This window comes from Triturus cristatus, chromosome 11 (genome assembly GCF_964204655.1).
Source record: "Triturus cristatus chromosome 11, aTriCri1.1, whole genome shotgun sequence".
NCBI lineage: Eukaryota > Metazoa > Chordata > Amphibia > Caudata > Salamandridae > Triturus > Triturus cristatus.
The window spans coordinates 82595943-82616922 of NC_140594.1; the positions used below are offsets into that span (position 1 = coordinate 82595943).

Genomic DNA, 20980 nt, shown 5'->3' on the forward strand with positions numbered 1-20980 from the left:
CAGAAACAATCCTCGTACTCACCTTGTCCTTGACTTTGATTAGGGGTATGTCCCTTTCCACGGTTACCTCTTCACCTTGGTTTCTGCCCCTGTGCGAGTAGACTTGTCCTCCTCCATGTTTTCCCCTGTATGCTCCATACCCTTGGTATGTTGTAATGTGTTATTGGGCTCGGAAGCCTGCTCGGCCAGTATGGTGCCCTCTCCTAACAGCTCTGCCATAAAAGCTACTGTTTGCAAAAATTCTGCACATGGAATACTGCGCCTTGTCTAAGCTTGTGAAGGTCTTCACATATGATTTGGTTAAAGACTTCACTAAGCTGTCCCAAACAGCAAAGCTTTTGCATCTTCAGATGATTCTTTTCTAGCCAATTCACATAACTTCAGATGAATCCGCATTAGTAAGGTTTTACGGCTCTCTGCCAACAGGCCCGCATTTGTGTTGCCCAGAAAACAAATTGCCTTTTGACACCATTCTCTTAAGAGTTAAATCTACATCAGTACCCTTTAAAAAGGCTTTCTCCACAGAATCAAAAATCTTTCCCAAAGGCCCCAGTACGTCTAACACTTTTTCTAGTCCCTTTCTGGGATCCTTCCCCATCTTAAACACATATGTAATCAAACCAGGGTCTATGTTTGGTGTCAAAGTCACTTTCTCTTCTATGACCGGCCTAGAACACTCAGCCCACATAATATTTAGTTCCTATTTCTGCAAGGACTTGCGCAATTTCACCCTTATGTATACTGAGACATGGTCTAAGGCCCACCAATCTTTGCCCCTGGGATGTCTTATTTTTTTTGTGGCTCAAATTTCTTTCTCTAAATGGATCTACCACTGTTAATGTTTATTTACTCCTAGTCTTGCTACCCACTTCACTCTCTTCATCAAATCCGTCTTTTACATTCCAAATCTAGAATATATTCATCCAGATCCTCGTTTGATCTGTCCCATTACATTTTCAACTCCTCTTTGAGATTTCCTCCATTCTCAGCGTTCAACTGACCTCTCAGAGTGCCGCTTCGGACACCTGCTTTTTGCGAGCCGCTCTGCACCCCTTTGTTTTTGGATGTTTCATCCATGTGTCTCTTTTTTCCCCCCCCCGAGGTATTTTCCCCCAGACCTCTGTTCGACTCGTCATCATCTGACACAGAAATATACTCATCTGCATTTTTACTTTCTCTCTTACCCAAACATGTTATATTGTTTCTTATACAGCTGCTTGTACTTCCTCACTCACCATCCTACGCAACATTTCCTCCTTATTAGAATCTTTACTTTGATTTGCATCCATAATTATTTATTCGATATTGACAAACTTTTCTATTGTAAACCAACAATATCCTCCTATACACGTTCCTATTTTTTTATATTATTTTCATCAAATTCCACTCTTTCTTCTTTTATTTCTCCGATGCACCTCCGCTCTATCGATGCGTGACTAACCATTCCTGGCTAATGAACATACTACTAAGCGCTTCGCTGCCTAGGGAACGGCCTTGCATACCTATCGCCTCCAAAAACAAGCGAAAATGCTTGACCAGGCCCTCATTCCTGTAGAAAATGGCCTCTGTGTTGTTTAACAACACCAAGTGCCAGAAACAACACCAAGTGCCAGAAACAATCTGCGTTACCTAAACAAGGTCAATCTCCTTTCCAATTTGGGATTAGTGTTGCAAATAGACGTCGAGCATCAGTGTAGTAATACGCTGTACGCTCTGACGTCAGCACGACCTTGCTCAATCCTAAACACTCACACGCTGTAAATACCTGCGCGTGGATGCGGGCGTAACTTGAAATTACATGGAAGCGTAACTGCTCTTTGCGCTCGAGCCATACGCTCCCCATCGCTCACCCAAGAAAGAGATACGTTTTTGAATCCACGTTTACTGAAATATTTTCTGTAATAAAAACAGACATCTACTCCCTGTACTTAATGGAAAAGCAAATCTATACTGTTTAAAACTGAAATACATTTCTTTTATATTTCAAACACCTAAATAGCTTTAGATTCAACACACAAACACTCAAATAACCATACATCGGGTAATCTCACTCTGAATCAAACAATCTTAAGCATACTATACATTCCAAATCCTTAAAGGTACTCCATACACTGATCTGCTCAGAAGCAGCAAACAAAAGAGGAGGAAGATAGAGGACACAAAGTATATATGGTACTCAACATTTTAGTTCTCATTGTGATTTTTTAAGTTCTATTTGGAAGCTTTTAATGGTTTGCTGCTCAGAAGGAGTGAATATAGGTTCATGCATAATGCTAGCCTCCTGTTTTGACATACAATTATGGCTGCCAATCTACTGAGGATAAAGTTATACAGTAAAGATTTTCACCTGTAAATACCAAACGATTGTGGAAATATTTAGCTGCTCACCCTTGTATAGTACATTTTGTGCATTATTTATTCCCTTTTTTTCCTTTTGGATGAACAGATTAGGTAATTTTGTGTGTGTATAGTGCCTCATACTTTGACAGGTGTTATACTCAGAAAGAAAGGCTGGTTGAAAAAGTCAACATAATGAATTAAGAAATAAACGCATCATGCATTTAATCTTGACTTTTATAAGACCCGATTAGTAACTGTTGTACCCTTTTCAATATGTGGACATTACCAGGCAAGCTGTTGGTGTGCCAGTGTGTGGCCAAATACTCTGTTTACCAAACGGCTACCCTTGTTTGTTGACTGGTACTGTAAATCCTCTTTTAGTGGATGTTTACACGTTATTTTAACATAACATTATTTGGAGACAGCCATGTAATGGCTAATACCATATTCTGTGGGTGGAAACCATCTTGTACCAACTAGTAAGACAGTTTCTGGAGTCCATCTTTTAATGTCTTCTAACACCTTAATTAGAGGCCATTGTTTATTTGCAGAGTGCCCAGGGCAACATGCTTTGGAACGGCAGCTCAAACACAGAAAATCTATCACTCACTCCATTTAAAGCAAGATTTTGAGACTCAGCTGGCCTCTCGGTATGCAATGGCAGATCTTGTCCATTAGGTATTTGGGGTCCTGAGAGATGAGATGTAGAGCTTTAAAGATCACGCTCACTTCAACTGGTATACTGATGTGTGTTCTGTAATTAATTCGATAGCATCTTTTGTTGCTGTTGTATCCATCTCGGGTGTCTCCAACCAGTCGACTGCAAGCTCCCAGACACCTTCAGAGAAACTCACAGCCTTAAGTTAATATTAAAAATAAGCACAAGGTCTTATTTTCATTTTAAAGTTAAGGGAAGGCTGTGGTTATTTTACATTATTATCATCAGGCTGCAGATAGCAGGGCCTAATAATGAGCAGTGCGCAGTCCGATTTATGACCCAGGCTGGGGTTGGGGCACAAAGATGAACAACTGAAGTCCTGAGGTATTTAACTCTTTAAAAAAATCCTTGTCAACTCAATATTGGAGCTGTGATCAAATGATGTTTCTGAATGCTTTTAAATGGGAGAAAAATAAAGTGAAAAGTTACCTTAATGATTAAGTTAACTCTTCATTTGAATTTTCTCTCATTTCAAAGTGTTGCATGTACAAATGGCAGGCCTCTTGCTCACAGTGGCAAGTAATCCATGTGCCATAAGTATAACTGAAAAATACAGCCATTTGTTTTAAAATGAGAGAAATTTAAAGTGCAGAACAATTGCAGATTTTTTTCTGCACTTTCAATTTCTTCCATTTAATAAATATATTATGTTTGTGTGATACATGTAACGGTGTCACACATGGCAACAGCTGTGCCCTGTGCTGCATGTACATACGACCCAGGCTCTCAGTCACCCATACAAATATATCCCATTCATACACAAACATGTTCATACATCCCAAAAGATCACGCTCTCACTGACCCACATGCCACCCCTGTCCTAGTGCCCCTAGTCAAAGTATTTAGTTCAAACCATTATATTTGGCTTTATGGAGATTAGGCTTAAAGTCAATGAAGCTCAGCTGAGGATGGCTGGTAACAATGCTCAGGTTTTTTTGCCTTCAGTAGCTCACAATGATTTTCACTGATCAGAAGTAACTCTCACTACAGAAAAGGTTGGAGACCCCTGATCCATCTACTACCGGGTGTCTGCATCAAAAACAAATGCAAAAATCTTTCGTCCTAGTTTTTGAAAAAATTGCTCATAAAATGTTTTTTTCCCCCCCAATGCAGATGTCACCCCAGCCACTTTTGAAACACCGGAGACTGAACTTGGCTCCCCATCCCTGATGAATAAACTCAGAAGTGGGAACAAAGTTGTGACAGAAGGTATGGAGTGCTGTAAGATAATGTATGGATGTTGAAAGGGTTAGTTAGGGGGACTGTTAAAAGAAGGTGTACATTGGGTGAGAGCACATAGCGAGGAAAGGGAGGTTTTTCTAGGAGAACATAAGGAGAAGAGGAAGACATTGGCGTTAAAGCCCAAATTGTTAAAAGTGTGGCTGTTTCAGGACAATGTAAGGAGAAGAGAGAGCTGTTGGTGTGAGAGCACAGAGTGAAATAGGAGAGACTGGTTAGGGGGTGTGTATGGTGAGAGCACAGATTGATGGCTTGGGGGGGGATCTTCTGAAGAGGAATGCTTTGCGGTGTAAAGGGCTGGTTTTGGGCACTGCAAGTAACGAAGAGATCTCACACTGTGAATTGCAAAGTGAGCTCACCTGCAGAGTTGTGTAAAACGACAAAGGAGGCCTCCTGGACGAGGGACGAACTGACCATATTTATTGAAATTGCAGCTAACCTTTCTCTCCATAGTTCTCAAGTTTCCTGGTTCCATGTGTGTGTAGGTCTTGAAGGTCAGGTTAATATCTTTGAATTCTCATACCGATACTCCTGAATTCTATAATGGAATAAAGAGGGTAATGCTGGAGGACCTCCTCACGCGTGGTATTGAGAAACATGGGAATTGTTTAAGCCTGTGAGGAGCGTGGAAAGCAAGGAGATGATGGACGGAGCGCTGAAACTTTTCAGACACTCACCCCCAGTCACAGATCTGGGTTGAATCCATCATCTAAACAAAATTGTGGGTGTTTAATTTACACAGGAAAATATGGCGCACGCCAAGTGTCATTAAGTAGAATAAAAGGCTGTAGTTCTTTGCTGTGCAAAAGGAGGAGGAAAAACCCCTAAACCTTCAAAATTGGGACCAAAAGTCCATTACATGTAGTTTCAAATTCTATGCACACTCTCACAAGTCATACGAAAGTTCGATTGGATAAAGATGGAAGGATGAAGGTAATTGATGACTTTTGAGTTGTTCTCCTTGTTTTTATTCTATGAAAAACATAGGGTCCAGCCAGCACGTGTTTTGTCTTAGGGTAGTAACCCTCGACTTCTTCAGGGCTGTTGAAACAAATGAGTGATATCTCAGACCTAGATACTGGTGATAATACAAACCCGGCAGGTCATGAGGGGATCCAAAATGTCAACTTGAAATAAAATGTGCCGTAATTCTTCCAGTAAAAAGCCTCGACTTGTATAATGCAAGCCAAAGTGTGGGCCAAGCTTTGATGTGACGAACGATAGCTATCCGGTTCAGGACGCGTTCCCGGGAGATCGTTTGACATATTCACCAGCGTACTCATCAAGAGATGATTTGATGGCATACTTCGGCCCCTTTTGAACTTTGTTTGTCACATCAAAGCTTGGCCCACACTTTGGTTCGCATTATATAAGTTATATAAGACTCTGTTGCAAAACTTCCACTGCAGAACCTTTACTTAATGCTGCATATAGCCCACTTACCGTCCATTGCATTTTGCATCTGTGCAGTTTTAGCTTTTTTCTGACTCAGTGATGTGTTCGTATGGCTGAATTCAGGAATTGGAGGTAGTTGCTGTTCCCTCAAGGATTGTCCCTGGCACCACGGGTATTGCCTTTGCTGTCCCTTGTTTCAGTGAACCTGACCAAGCGGCGGAACAGAAAGTAAACAAGACTACTTATTGCTTTTTCCAGTTTCCTTACTTTCCACTTTCCCTAAGCAGCAAAGAGGAGGATTTTGAGGGGCTCATAGATAGACATGGGATCAGTCCTCGTATGGTATGGGCATCAAAACTAAAGATATAATTCTACTACCACATGTATTTATACATCCACCTCCATGTGTAGTATTGTTGATTCTGTGCTATACGACTTCCCTTCAATACTGTGGACTCTCCTAGAGCAATTAAAGAACGTTTCTGGGTTTGAAGAACCTGCACTGTTGATGCTCAAGGAAAAGTTGTTGCTGAACCAAACACATTGAGCAGTGATGATTCCCAGGGTCCCGGGTGTCAGCCTTTTTGTGTAACATAAATAGTTTCCTTGGATCTTACCCGTTTCTAGGATTAATCAGAAGTGTATGGTGCAGGCCGAATGACACACCAGCTTTCCTTATAGTTTAAGTCCAACATGAGAAATACCACACCCCATCTTCCAGTCTTTCAAAGATGGACGAGTGTATGCATCCTGTGTACCAGAAGCGGATTCTGTTCAAGACAGACTTAATCCTATTTGAATGAAACGTCCGCCTCAATAACTGTGCTGTTGACACAGCCCCAGCTGAATTTCTTGGAGGTCTGTCTGTTTGAAACTAACTTTTAAAACGTACTGTGGAGAAACAGAGTCTGAAGAAGCCAATCAAATGAAAAGCTAAAGCAGGAGAATGACTATCCATGGCTAACCATTTATCTGCCATCCCTGGAAAACCACAGTTTGCTTATAGTTATAAACACAGCCTGTAGACCTGTAGGGTGCATAATAGTGTCCTGTCCTGCCTGCAAAATATAGTTCACTTGAAAGAACTGCAACAAGCAAAATTGTGCTCCCAGTAATGCTAGCCAGCCACCTTGGCTTCTGGATGGAATGGCTTGTCTTACTTACAGGATTAGTATTTTGGACAGCCCCAAAGTTTAAAGAAAAACTCAAGAATCAACCAATATCCCCTTTTTAGACCACATTATTCTGATGATCATGGCATGGTATAGATCCCCCAATTCAGCTTTCTAGAATCGGGCAAAGTGTAATGTATTACATAGTCCTTATAAGAACATATTTTGTGATGGTTCTGCCTAATGTTTGGGTGTATAGCATTTTCAGCAGGCATGTGAATTTCCACATAAATTCCAGGTTGCCGTTAGAGACCAGAGTCTAATTTCATTTGTGATGGTGTCTTGCAAGCATTATGTTGTGTTCCTTTTGTAATTTCGTGGAAGTAACCTTTCCTTTTACCTTTGGGTGTATGGCTGTAGTGTTTAAGAGTTCAGGGCGGAAGAATTTGCTAACTAAGTCTGCTTCTTCTGGCCTGAAAATCATTTCCTGATGCTTGACGGATAAAAATAAGTATGCAGAACTTCTAGTTGACGAGTGCTGTTGAGTAATGTCATCGCTGACTCTACAGTGTATTTGGGTCATGTTGGATGTATGTTAGGAGTTCTGTGCATTGGAAACTAGTAGAGGCCTGTGTGGCATCATGGTGAAAAGTGTGTTTTTTAAGCCCAATGATAGCCTACTGCATGACATATATGTGCTCGATTTGATGTATGCAAGTCTGTTTTCTGAAAGTTTGTGTGTCTGGATTTTCTGGTTTCTCATTGACCTTCTATTAATGCACAGAAATGAATACATAGTGGGGCTGCAGTATGGACAGTTCTTGTTTCTTCACATTCCATCTAGGAGATGCAGAGAAGGATGAAAATAAGGCTTCCCTCCCAGGCCTGGATGACTTCTTAGCTAAACACACCAGTGAGGACAATGCATCCTTTGAGCAAATCATGGAGGTGGCTGAAGACCGTGAAAAAATGAGGAACAGCTGGCTGCATGAGGCAGAGGAGGAGTCCCTACAGGTGGGAGCATCGCTGAGTCGATACAAGCTGTAGTGTGGGCTTGGCTGCATGGGTCAGATAGGGAGTACTACTTGTTGGGGGGTGTCACATAGTATATCGCGACTGTCACAAGGGTTGACTGCATGAATCAGATGGGAAAGCCTTACAGGAGGGGGCATTACCTGGCTTATGTGATATTCCCTTAGGAGATTCTGGTGTCGACATTACTGCACAAGGCAGAAAGAGAGCCCTTAAAGATGCAGGACTTATTGAGTGAGGCTGCAAGGCATACGTATAGGGACGCTGCTGAGTGTAAAGGGTCTGTCCTGGGAAGCATGGGTCAATGAGGTAGGGAAAAAGGTGACTGCTGAGTAAATGGTGGCTGTCCTAGGGTGCATGGGGTCATGAGGCAGAGGAGTAAAACATACAAGGACTGTGTCTTGCTTGTAAGAGTGCCCTTGCTCGTCTTTCTTTACTTAAAATACCTGGTTTAGTGAATGCACAGTATGTTGTCTGCAATTAACTGATAATTCTGTAATTTTATAGTGTGAAATCAAATTCTTTCCATTCTCTGTGCTCCCCTTACCCTGGTAGCAGCAAATAGGAGGATGTTGAGGGGCTAACAGTCAGACCTGGGGGAAATGGGGGTGAGGGCTAATCCCCTGATGTCACTGGGCACTAAAGCTAATATGGTATCACTCTATTACTGCAGGCATATGTACATTGATCTCCATGTGTAATATAGTTGATTGTGGACATATTTGCATACTGTTCTATATAGTTTCCCTTTGATACTGTGGACCGCCCTTTGCTCTGGGAGTACAGAATGTTGCTGGGTTTCGAAGAGTGTCAAGATGCTGCTCTCAGAGGGCACTATGAATGGAGACGACTAACCGCAGGGTTAAGCGTGTTCTTCCCTGCAGCTTGGTTTTCTTGTAGTTTGAATAAGGTGGAGTCTAGCTGCAAGAGGTTTTGATTTGAATGTGTTAATCTGACTTTTCTTTTGTTAATTGCAGAAGCATCAGGAGAACCTGGCACTGCCCTCAGCCGAGCGGCAGGCCATTCAGAGCACTCAGGCAGGAGTGGATACATGGAGGTACCAGGCAAGGAACTCCCTGATGTATTACCCCCCAGGTGAGTCTTCTGCTTCCCGACCGCTCAAAAAATTCATCATAACATATTTACAACTAAATGGTAAAGAACACCAGTGACAGGTGGATGTCTCCTGCAGAAACATGTGGAGGACACCTTTCTCCAACCACAGAGTCCTGATAATGCGAACGATCACTATCATTCCCTGTGCCCACTGTAGGAATGAGAGGTCAACCCGGCGTTCATATCTATTAATTCATTGACATCTCTTTTGAAGGGGCCCCTAATGCCATCTTAACACCACCTACGTTAAGCAACCATTTAAAACCTTTGTAGTAGTAATGAGTTGGCAAGGACTTAAAATCTCTGTTTAATTAGTCGTGGTCTCGCTTGAGAGTTGTGAGCCATGCACATTTTGGCACCAGTAGTGAAGGGTCATGTGTTTTTTTGGCCATTAAAATGAAGTCCGCAAGTGTTGACTGGGAACAGACTGGCTGGCAGTGTCTGATGGATAGATGCATTCCGACCACAGAGCTCTCACTTGTTTGCCACCCTTTATACTGTTCCTCTGAAAAAATTTCTTATGTTAATTTTAGGTGTGCCTGATCTTGATGATGTATTCAAGAAGCCCCGAGACGTGATCCACCGGAACACCCGTTTCTTAAAAGACCCCTTTAGTCAAGCCTTGAGCAAAACCCAGTTACAGCAAGCAGCTGCCCTCAACGCACAGGTACAGCACAAGCTTTGCCCCGTTTACTTTTGCTTCTGTTACTCTTTGTGATCTCTCCCGTCTATCTCTTGACTTTTGGTCTTCTATTCTGGTGCTCTTTTTCCTCCCTCCCTTCTGCTCCACTTAATGTTTCTTTCCTTTTTCAACTCTCTTGTGTCTTTCCTTAGTCCCTTTCTTCTTTCCTCAATTTATTCATTCTTTGCTTATCAATTCCTTCAACTTCCTCAGTCCCGCCATAAATTTCCTCATCTCCTTCCCAAACCTTCTCACTTCCTTCCTCAATCTCTTATTTCATTCCTTCACACACAGCTTCCCTTCCTTCCTTTCTTTTTCTCATTTCTTACCAGTTGCCTCCTTCTACTTTTGCACTCCCTTGACCACTTCTTTATAAAATCTTTTTTTTCCTCCCTACCATCTGCTGCATAATACCCAGATTTCAACAAATATGTTTCTAGCTCTGACGCGTTAAGATATAAAAAAACAAATTCCCACTCATGGTGCAGCGCAGTAGCATATACTATACGAAAGTTATCTGGCCACCTTTCAGTTGCTGACTGTCATATTTAGATCTTAAATTGGTATTAATGAAGTAAACCTCATTAATACCATCTGACCAGCTGTCTGACTCAGCTAGACAGTTCTAGCTGGCCGCGCGTAAAGATTATAAAGCAGCCATCAGTTCAGCTAAAATGGAACACTTTTCCAACAGGATCTCCTCGGCAGTTAACAAATCTAAGGAGGTTGTTCAGAGTCTTGAACGAGCTAACCACAGATGACAGAACCCTCCCAGCCCAGACCCCCACCCAGGAGGCGTGCGACATCCTGAACTCTTTTTTCTTGGAAAAGATCACAAAAATCAAAAAGTCTATCCCCCCCCCTTCCCCAGCCACCTTCACCGGATATCTCCTCTAATAACTCCTTGACTTTTACCACCTTCCCTGCTCTAGATCCTACCTCTCTAGCGGAACTTGCCACCCGCGTGAAATCTGGCTCCCCGAACGACTGCTGTCCACCGTCGGTCCTGCGGAGTATATGCCTTAACCTGCCAGATTGTATCCTATACTTACTAAACAGATCTCTTAGCAGTGGCATCTTTCCTACTTCTTTCAAGGAGGCCATCCTAATGCCCCTCCTCAAAAAACCCGGCGCCGACCCTGCGGAGCCATCGAATTATCGCCCCATTTCCCTCCTTCTATACTTCTCTAAACTAATGGAGGCCCATGTCACCCGGTGCCTGTCAAACTTTATCGAATCTTCCTGCCATCTTGAGCCTAATCAGGCCGGCTTCAGACCCGCCCACTCTACAGAGGCAGTCATGCTGGCAGTCCTTGACACACTCAGGAGCAACGCGGACGCGGGGCTCCCCCAAGCCCTCGTCCTCCTAGATTTGTCGGCCGCGTTCGACACGGTGGATCATAACATCCTTCTCCACCGTGTCGAGCAGGCAGGCATCCAGGGCACTGCTCTTGAGTGGGTCGGGTCCTTCCTCACTGGAAGAACACAGGCGGTCCGCCTGGGGCCCTACACTGCCAAAAAAAAACCCACGTCTTGCGGAGTCGCCCAGGGCTCCTCTCTCTCTCCACTTCTATTTATTCTATACCTCCGGCCACTGATTCAATCTCTTCTGAAATGGGACATCATTGTCTATAATTACGCCGACGACTTACAAATCATCCTTTCACTCAATTCACCACATGCCATCAAAACGTTCCACGCAGCCATGATTCACATCCAACTCTGGATGAACCAGAACCAATTGAAGCTGAACCCCGGAAAAACTGAGCTCCTCCTCCCTGGACTCAGTCACGCCCACTGGGGCCCACAGTTCTGGCCTCCGGAGCTTGGCTCTCCCCCTATCCCAGCAAAAACAGTAAAGAGCTTGGGTGTAATCATTGACGCCGAACTCTCCCTCAAAGCCCAAGTTGGAGCGGTAGTCTCATCTTGCATGTACCAACTTCGGAGGATCCGTAAAGTCCGTCACCTTCTTCCCCCCGCGGCACTTACCCAAACTGTCATCTCACTTGTGCTTTCCCGATTGGACTTTTCTAACTCCATTTATCACGGTCTTCCACAATTCCTGTTACATCACCTCCAAGTCGTCCAGAATCAAGCGGCCCGCTTGATTCATGGAACCCCCAGATGGCAATCAGCCAAGCCTTTGCTCCACAGCCTCCATTGGCTTCCAATAGACCAAAGGGCTGCCTTCGAGGTGGCTTGCCTCACTTTCAAAACCCTTCACTGCTCTGGCCCCGCGTTCCTCAAATCTCTCATCCGTCCTCACTGTCCAACACGTAACCTCCGATCAGCCCACCGTGATTTGTTAGTCACCCCTAAAAACAAAACCTAGAAATTCGGCGGTCGCCGTTTCTCCTACTTAGCTCCTGTGCTTTGGAATCTCCTTCCTCTTTCAATCAAATCCTCTTCTTCCCTTCTGAACTTCAGAAAATTGTTAAAAACTCACCTCTTCCCTCCCCTTAGCTAAAACTCCGCCACTTATGCTCCCTCCTCACCCATTCTGTCTATCAGCGCCAGGAAGCTTCGGCGTCCGTGCGCTCTACAAATTGCACCTAAGATAAGATAAGATAAGAAACCTTTATAAACATTAGTGTGGATTCAGATGACGAAATAGCTAGCTAATACTACAGGAGAAAGTGCCACATCATGTAGCATAATTTGCCTTTTCTTGAGGCATAATTACGTTCATCGCTGTCACATACGGTGGCCTTCAATTGTTGCATAATTTCAGTCTATGACAAACAACTGAATTTTATAGAATGTTCTCTTAGCAGTTTCTGTGCTGAAGGAGTCTCTTCTTTGTTTTTGTTTAGTACAAGCAGGGGAAGGTCGGGCCTGATGGAAAGGAGCTGATCCCCCAAGACTCTCCTAAGGTCCAAGGATATGGATTTGTTGGCACACCATCTCCCATTCCTGGTGAGAAGAAACCTTAAATTATGATTTATGTGTAGATGCACAAAGGATGTAATTGAAATGCAGAAGAGTAACTTTGTGTGTCATGCATCGGCAAGGTGCTTGAAATGCTCTTTATTCTTCAGTAACTTGATTCTGATCACTTTCTCCAGGGATATGTCATTAGATCAAAGAACTCAATTGTTTACCATTTTGGTCAGGGCTAGAAAATCCTTTCACTCCAGGTCACCAAGACAAATCACAATCATTTTGGTTGTGACTGTAAGACCTTGTTGTTTGGCCATCTTCAGCTTGAGGGCCTCGCTGGAATTCCATGACCAAGAATTTCCTTTGCTGAAAGTCCTTTGATTATTGGCCCTGATTAGTCGCCAGACTGGAAGTCTCATTAACGATGTTGTAAGGGAGATGATGTCCGAACCTAGATGGATTACAGAAGCCCTAGAAAGTATTCCACTATCCAGTTCATTGTTACGTCACGTTGAAATAATAAGGTAATAAAGCTCTAGATGCACTTCACATTCTATGGGTGTTCTAGGAACATATGAAGGGCTTCAGCCTCCCACAATCTCAAACCAGCATTGAGCACTAGCTTTAAAATCCACACAAGCCTAAAGAGGTGACTCTTGTAAACAGCTCAGTCGCCTCCCACAGAGACCCTGCAGCTGGTCACTTTGTTCCCCAATAACTAGTTTGGCTTTGAATAAGACTCTTATTGAGTCCGTCACACTCAGTTTACTCTTGTAGCGCATGGTCCCCATACCTGCTGCACCGTTAAATGCTTTGGTGAAGGTATTGGGTGCCTTGTCTCCAAGCATGATCCACCAGAACCTATTTCACTGAGAGTTTGCTCGGCACACGCATGTCCCGGAAAGGATGGCCCTGCTTTCTGTGTTTGTAGTCCTGACCTCCTAACAGGAGTGAGAAAATCGTGGCTTGCTATAGTGATCAGCAGACTTTTAAGCAGCTGTAAATTCCAGATCCCTCTTTCTGCACCAAAGAATTTGGTACCATTTGTAGCTGAAAGAGGCCTAAATGATACTGTAAATCGATGCAAAGTCGTAAAGTACATAATTATGAAGACATTTAAGAAAGTCTGAACAAATGTACATCCAGCGCTTAGGTAACTTTGATAGATTCGGCAATCCCCTTCAGGAAAGATGCACACAAAAGACCTTGTTCCGTCCTTGGTGGTACGCATCCTCCTTCACAACGGCGACAGTGTGTGCTTGGTACCAACATTATGGTTCGCCTGCTGAATATAAAAGCGGGCAGACTATAGTTTGATCACGGCGGAGACTACTCCATCTTGGCTTTGGTCAAACTTCTTCAAAGGATTAAGGGTTGGTGAATTGGCTATATGTCTGTCGGTCCAATTGGGAAGGTTGGACATTTAGCTGTTTTAACTGCCAGTCCCACCTTGCGGTAAGGGGCAGTAAAACACAAACAATGCCCCCCTTACCATAGGAGATAACTCCCATGGTGGTGGGGAGCATTTTATTTTGTATTTTCAAATAGAAAATCCCACTGCAGGATTTCATTTTTAAAAGAAAGCCGTTTGCTGCAGGGCTCTGTCATGTTGACAGAGCCCTGCGCCAAACTGCAGAAAGCATTTACAGGAACTGCTGTGACAGGGTTTTCTGGCAATGCTTGAAGCAATGAAAAGAAACAAACGCTAGCTTTGTGGTCATTTCATAATTTGACGAGCGGAGGTGCAGTCAAGGCGATGGAGTAAAGTACTCCGTCGCCCTGACTGCAATACCTCCGTCCGTCAAAATTTAAATCGTCCCTTAGCTTCTTGGTTGCGGGCAGGGCATTGGTAACATCAGAGGAAATCATTTGCTTTGTTTTAGGCCTACTCTGTGAAAGAAATCTCAGTTATTGAAGCCATGTTGCTCCATGGCCACTTGGGTTTTGGTTTCATAGTATGTTATAAAAATGTTTAGGTCTCATAGGTTTAAAATTCGTATTCCTGGAAATAACATCATAGCAGTGACATGGGATAGCTGGGAGGCGGATCCGACGAGTGGTGGGTGAGGCTTTGATGTACATGTAATTCTGATGGATACTGGCGACATGCTTGGGTGGGTGGGTTTGTTGGGGGGGTTGCTGGGGGATGGGGCGGGGGGTATATTGGTTTTATCGCACGCCCACTGTGGATTACTCCTGTGGATGAACTACCTCGTAGCACAGATACTGTTGGGGTGACTGTTGTACAGTTGTGGTGATCACTGCACTACGTCCTGATTTGGCTGGAGGGCGGAGTACTGGGGAAGGGGATTGACTGAATTTTGTTCTGTGCCCTAATAAAGTCTGTTTAAAAAAAAAAAGAAATCATAGCACTGACATGGAGTCAGATTCATGAAAATGATATTCCAATGAATTATTGATTTTGAAATGGATGCTGTTTGTGAAAAAGTATTTTGAACCAACATATACAAAATGGAAACCATCAACCAATAATCTATTTAATACTTCCGGGGAGAGCTGTGACCAGTCATGATTATGCGTACTGTGTATACTCATTGATTATATTGGCAGTGTGGGCTCGGGAGATTCAGGAGTTTTGTCTCAAAGTTCGCCATGGAATCTCTATTTCTTGCTAATTAGTGCCCACATTAATGGCTTCCACCTGTCTTTGTGTTACCTGGTTGCGAACTTTGCATTCATGAACGCCCCTTCCTTGATCTCTAGTACAGTTCACGTGGCCGCACATTAGACATACCCAAGAGGCGCCAGCCTCGCCAGTGCTGCTGTCTGGTGGCAGCAGGTGATAAAAGCATTTTTTACTGCATACGGTCCATTCTTTCAGTTTTGTGGTTAGAGTGCTTAAAGGTTCACAAATAAACTGCTAAAGACAGTTCTCATACACATGGGGCCATATTATGGAAGAACCCCGGGGGCGTAACAAGCAGTTGCGCCCCCGGGGCACTTTGGTATTTCAGAAGGGGCCACAGGCGCTTGTGCGTCCCCTTCTGTAATACCGATAGCACACATCTTCCACCAGCACTATCTTCAGAGGTCGTTCTTTCATTTTCATCAGAGCGTGGCCCCATGTAAATGAGGGAATCCCTTTGTCTCTGCGCCTGTGCCGTATTGCAGATGAAAGCGTAGAGGCAGAGAAGTTGTCAGGAGGCGCACTGACCGTACGCCCCCTGATGGCAGTCCTCTGAAAGGAGTAACAGGAGTCCCATGCCCCCCCCCCCCCCTCCCCCCTCCCAAACATCCTCTAGCAGGCAGGTGCAGTCACTCTCTGCACCAGCCTGCAAGGGATCTCTAATACTCTTTAAAAGTGCAGGCAAGTTGCTCCCTGCACTGTGAAACACAGCGTGGCTTCAAAGCAGCCGCTTTGTTTTTCGCATGAATGTGCTGCCCTGGGGGCAGCTCGAGTTCATGGCTGCCCTGGGGCGACTGTGCATTCAATGTAATAGGGTGCACTTTCCCTATTTGCGCCAGGCGCACCTGTTTTAAGTTGCGCCGGGATGCAAACAGAGAAAGTGCACCCTTTGCATAATGGAGCCCATGGTGCTTTGATTGAATTGATGGAAGGAGTTGTAGCTTCTATATACCAACATTTGAGGGGTAATCTTGATCCTCGATTTGTTTTCTAATCCTTAACAGTCCCACTGATCTCACACATAGATAGACTCAGCAGGTAAAAGTGGTGGCCAGCACAGAATATTTCTGCTTCCTGATTTCTACAATTGGATACTAAAGAAATAGGAGTGCAAATGTGAGGACGAAACATTGGATGCTTACAACAAAAAGACACTCAATACATTTTCAGATGGTTACTACCATTATTAAGAAGAGTATGGGCCCCTCTAGTCCTAAATCACATTCTCTGGCAGAGGGATTCAGACAAACATTTTTGTGAAGAGGGCAGTGGGGGCACAAGCTCATTCAATTAACACCCTCCCAATGATATGGGTCTGCATTTTTGTGGGTCTCAATTCATCTAAAAAAAATGTTGTCTGCACCCATAAGAAAGACTTAACTTGTGGAGTGATAATAAATGTAAGGTTCTGTGCAGTATTCATATAGCAGAGCCCAAATTGACACCACATGTCCCAATCTGTGCGCCCATCTGATATGCCAAGCGTCTTCCAAGACGATAAAATATGGAGGCAGATAGCTGTGTGTACAATAAGGCTTCAGACTGTCAAACACCCTTACCTCTTACGTGAGATATGAATCCAAATATAAGGGGTTCAGGATATTTGAATCCAACCAAATGCCATATATAACAGGGGTCATTACTGATGAATATCGGAAATGGTTGCTCACCCTACGTGATGGACCCGTAACTGTGCTCTCTCCTCATAAACTACCAATTTGTCTTCTCTGTTGCAGCTCTGAAGTAACCCAAATACCACATCTAGCACATAACAAAATCCCCAGATACACTAAAGAATACGTAATCACAAGCTAGGTAATCAGGAGGGACCGGAGGCTTTGAGTCCGGAATGGATGCACCATATCCATTAGGCTTTGGATTTGCTTGATTTATGTTCTATTAGAAGAAATAATTTCAGACATGTTAAAGTGATTCTCCTTTTTCCAGGTGTTGAAGATTCACCTCTTATGACCTGGGGTGAGATTGAGGGCACTCCTTTCCGGTTGGAGGGGTCCGAGACACCTTATGTGGACAAGTCACCTGGACCGGCCTTCAAGGTAGGTTATTCCATTGTTTACTGCTTAAGTCTTATTGGTTTTCCTTGTATGGTAGACTGACCTCATGTCATGACAAAATGTCTTCATATGCTTTTCAATTAATGGACCTCGATAGAGGATTTCTTAGTGTAAAAATAGATATATTTAATAATGTGGCATAACCATGCACTGGCACAGTTTCCACACCTACTCAATCTGTGGTCATGCAGAGTTGCGGAAAGTTAGAGTAAAGCAGTGTCCTAGCTGATCCAAATAACAGTGGCTATTTCATATGTGTTATTTTGTATATACCAAAGAACTGTGTGAAGTTGGAAGTGTATTATACAGGGAGGACTCCAGGATTAATCTTGTCCTCCCTTGCTTTCAGATCCTGGAGCCCGGACGCCGGGAGAGGCTAGGCTTGAAAATGGCCAATGAAGCAGCTGCCAAAAACAGAGCTAAGAAACAAGAGGCTTTAAGACGAGTCACAGAAAATCTGGCCAGGTATATCTTTGCCTCCTTATTAGCAAACCATTGTACTTTCACTGCAAATGCTTGTTCCTTACCAGTGTGGCTGGTGCTCTTGAAAGTAGAACCTTTCATGCAATGATTTAATCGATAATTAGGAACCTTTTTTTATTCAGAGCAGTGCTCCAGGTGCCCACTCCCTCAGAGATCTGTTCTGCACGTTCATCCTTTTGTAGAATATGTTGGCCCTGTTGACACAATTTCATTAGGTGACAAGTTAAACATCTGCACATAATTCTGTTGAATTCTGTTGCGGTTCTAGAGGGGAGAATTGGAGAGTATTTCAGATCATCTTTTCCAAAGAACTTGTTGAAGATCTGGAAGGGTAGCATACATGAATGTGCTTGTTGCCTATAACTCCTGACTTGAGTGACAGCTGCTTAAGCTGGAAATGGTTACAGATGTTGCAGCATCCCTCAGGATAGTGACAGGGAAGATGCATGTTGTTGTTGTTTGTCCCTGTTGCTTGGAGCTGATTACAATTCATTTTAGCCTTTTTCTGTTGTCTGTGCAATTAGATTGTCCACATTCAGTGCAACTGTGGTATTTCACAGTTTTGCCTTCCAACTTGAAGTGCAAAACTGCAGCCCAATCTGAAACGCAGTGTGCATTGTGTTGGCAGAACACCACTCCAACAGCTAAAGCACCGTAACATTTTTCCAGTTTTTTTGTGTTAATGCTTGTAATGAAAATACGGTGTTACTCTCCCCGAGTTAGGGTACATATTTGGAGACTTCTTGCAGGTATGGATTTATTTTATTTTTATTTCTATTTATGGGGCATTGCTGTCTGAGTTTTGGGATCAATTGTCCCAAAATCTTTTGTTTGTGGGTGAGTGAGTGTGCCAAGTAAATGTGTCACTTTCGTTTACTACATAAGAGCTGCAGATAGCTCCCATTTGCACTCAGAAGAGCTGGAGCTATGTATTTGAACTCATGGGCTCACGCAGACAGTGAGACAGATTTTTGAATCTGGTTCTTAACTGGTGGTATGCTTATATGATTTGCAGAGTTGAATCTTCCAAATTTCTATGTACACAGAATCCCCTTTTCGAGAACTTTAGAACGCGGACTCTTCTGCGCCTGAATGAAGCGCACCCTCCTCTTTTGCTGAGTATCCAGTTTCTGCAGCATGCTGGAAGAGTTTGATGCCGGAAGACCTTCTAAAAGCCTCACCCTACCTTGCCCAGTTCTGCTTGTTGTATATTTTCATAACGTTGTAGGGAAATTCTGTGATAAACTAAATACTTCTATTACAGACCCTGCTTGTTGATCTAAAGACACTGATCTACACACTTGCCACAAAGGGGAACCCTAATCTCTTCATATCCTTTGCTTCCGAATATGCACAGAACCTTATAATTGTTTCTCATGCAGTCTGGTAAAATAGCTAGTACCACCAAAAGGATAGCTTTAACTTTGATATCTCTGGATCCGATCTGTTTATATTCAGTGCTGAATATATTAGGTTGTGGGTGGCCGAAAAAAATAGTCTGAAGGTGGTGCTGAGGCATGCGTCATTCCTGGTTTCTGGCCCACTTCGTGGCAAAGTCTTATTCCTTATACATCCATGGTCGATTCATAGTGTTTTACTTTCTTAAACAATATTATATACAATTCCGTATCTAACTACAAGATGACAGGTTAATGCAAAGCATTAATTTTCATAGAGGGTATAAAGCTGTAAGTCTGTTATTGCTGGTAACTAACTTGAGCCCTTGTACTTTGATTACAGTTTGTTTACATTTATATGATTTTGATAGTTCTATTGTTTTCTTAATGTGTTATTGTTTGTATTGATTTTCATTTATTTCTACTTTCAGCCTTACCCCAAAAGGGCTGAGTCCAGCGCTTTCTCCAGCCTTGCAGCGATTGGTCAATAGAACTGCTAGTAAATACACAGATAAAGCACTGCGAGCGAGCTACACCCCATCACCAGCACACCCAGGGACCCCTGGGTCTAAAACCCCAGGAGGCAGTCTGCACACACCTACCGTAACACCATCCCCAAGAAACTCTACTCACAGCCCTGCTGTGGCACAGGATCCAGCATCTATCACCGATAACCTTCTGCAGCTGCCCAAAAGACGGAAAGCATCAGATTTCTTCTGAAGTGATCTGATCTGGACCAGAACTGATGGGTGTAAAGAAGGTCTAGTGCACAAGAGTGGAGCTCTTGGGTCTGACATTAAGCCAGAAACCCTGGTCTCTGAGGACCAACGAGGACCAAGTCCTTGCCAGATGTGTTGGACTAATGGAAGGCTGTCCCGCCGCCTCTCTCTTCACTTCAACCGGACAGACTACTGAATCTTTGTTTTATGAAGTTGTGGATGATATAGAGGCGATAAGCAGATGGGAGGAAGGACACGCCATAGGTAAAACAGGTAGCAAGGTTGATGGAAATCTGTTTTATGAATAATGCACACATGGTCTACGAGAAGCTGGCTGCTGTGGCAGCACAGGCGGTTGGGCCTGGACCTTGTTCTTTGAGTTGCTTTCTGTTTCTTTTCGTGAGTCTGGAATAAACCGCTGCTTCAACAAGGAGATTTTTTTGAATTGTTTTTGCATTTTCTCTAATTTGGTCACGTTGTTTTCATCATCACTAGTTTATTTCGACCACAGTCAAAAAACTGTACAAGAAAAAATAAATATATGCATAAAATATATGATAAGAGGACCAATGGAACCAAAACCCTAACTTTATATACAGTGTAAAGCTTTCACAAGCCTATACTACGATCTGATATATTGCGTAATTTCTCTAAACTGTCCCTTGACTTTACAGCCTCTGAAGGAAACCTGGAGACTGCAAAACAAATGTATAGAACGGATAAAGTTAGTAAATTACAAAACTGCTCCGTAATGCCAAATCCATTCTGTAACCGAAAGTGGGCGCTAAAACTTAATTCGGCGAACTGGAACATTTTTAAAAAAAGAAGTGCATACAAGATTGCTTGGAAGTAAAATCACTTAGACAAAATACAATATTCATTTCAGGATGTCTGGTTTCGGGAAAGCAGAGCTGACCTGACACTAGCTCCGTTCTAAAGCAAGTTAATAAAACTGAAAGAAATTCATGACCTATTCAAGAAATGGCTACATACAGTCACAAGACGTGGTCATGATGTAAGCCCTCGATGGTATAAGCAGCTCATTTCCCCCTCTCTTTGAATGGGTATAAGCCCAATACCCACAGTGGTCAGATATATATCCTTGACAGGGAGCGCATAGAGGTATCGCTGATGTATTAGTAGCC

At 43.3% G+C, this 20980-nt stretch overlaps 1 protein-coding gene across 1 annotated transcript in view; it reads left to right on the top strand.

The window, feature by feature from the left end:
* Window positions 1-20266, top strand: part of ESS2 (ess-2 spliceosome associated protein) — a 33207-nt gene extending 12941 nt beyond the window's left edge. The window contains exons 3-10 of the mRNA XM_085633464.1: window positions 4172-4267; window positions 7649-7818; window positions 8814-8931; window positions 9486-9619; window positions 12448-12550; window positions 17109-17218; window positions 17586-17701; window positions 19548-20266. Coding sequence (XP_085489590.1) covers window positions 4172-4267; window positions 7649-7818; window positions 8814-8931; window positions 9486-9619; window positions 12448-12550; window positions 17109-17218; window positions 17586-17701; window positions 19548-19836 — 1136 coding nt within the window. The 3' untranslated portion in view covers window positions 19837-20266. The remainder of the gene's footprint in view (window positions 1-4171; window positions 4268-7648; window positions 7819-8813; window positions 8932-9485; window positions 9620-12447; window positions 12551-17108; window positions 17219-17585; window positions 17702-19547) is intronic.
* Window positions 20267-20980: the final 714 nt, after the last annotated feature.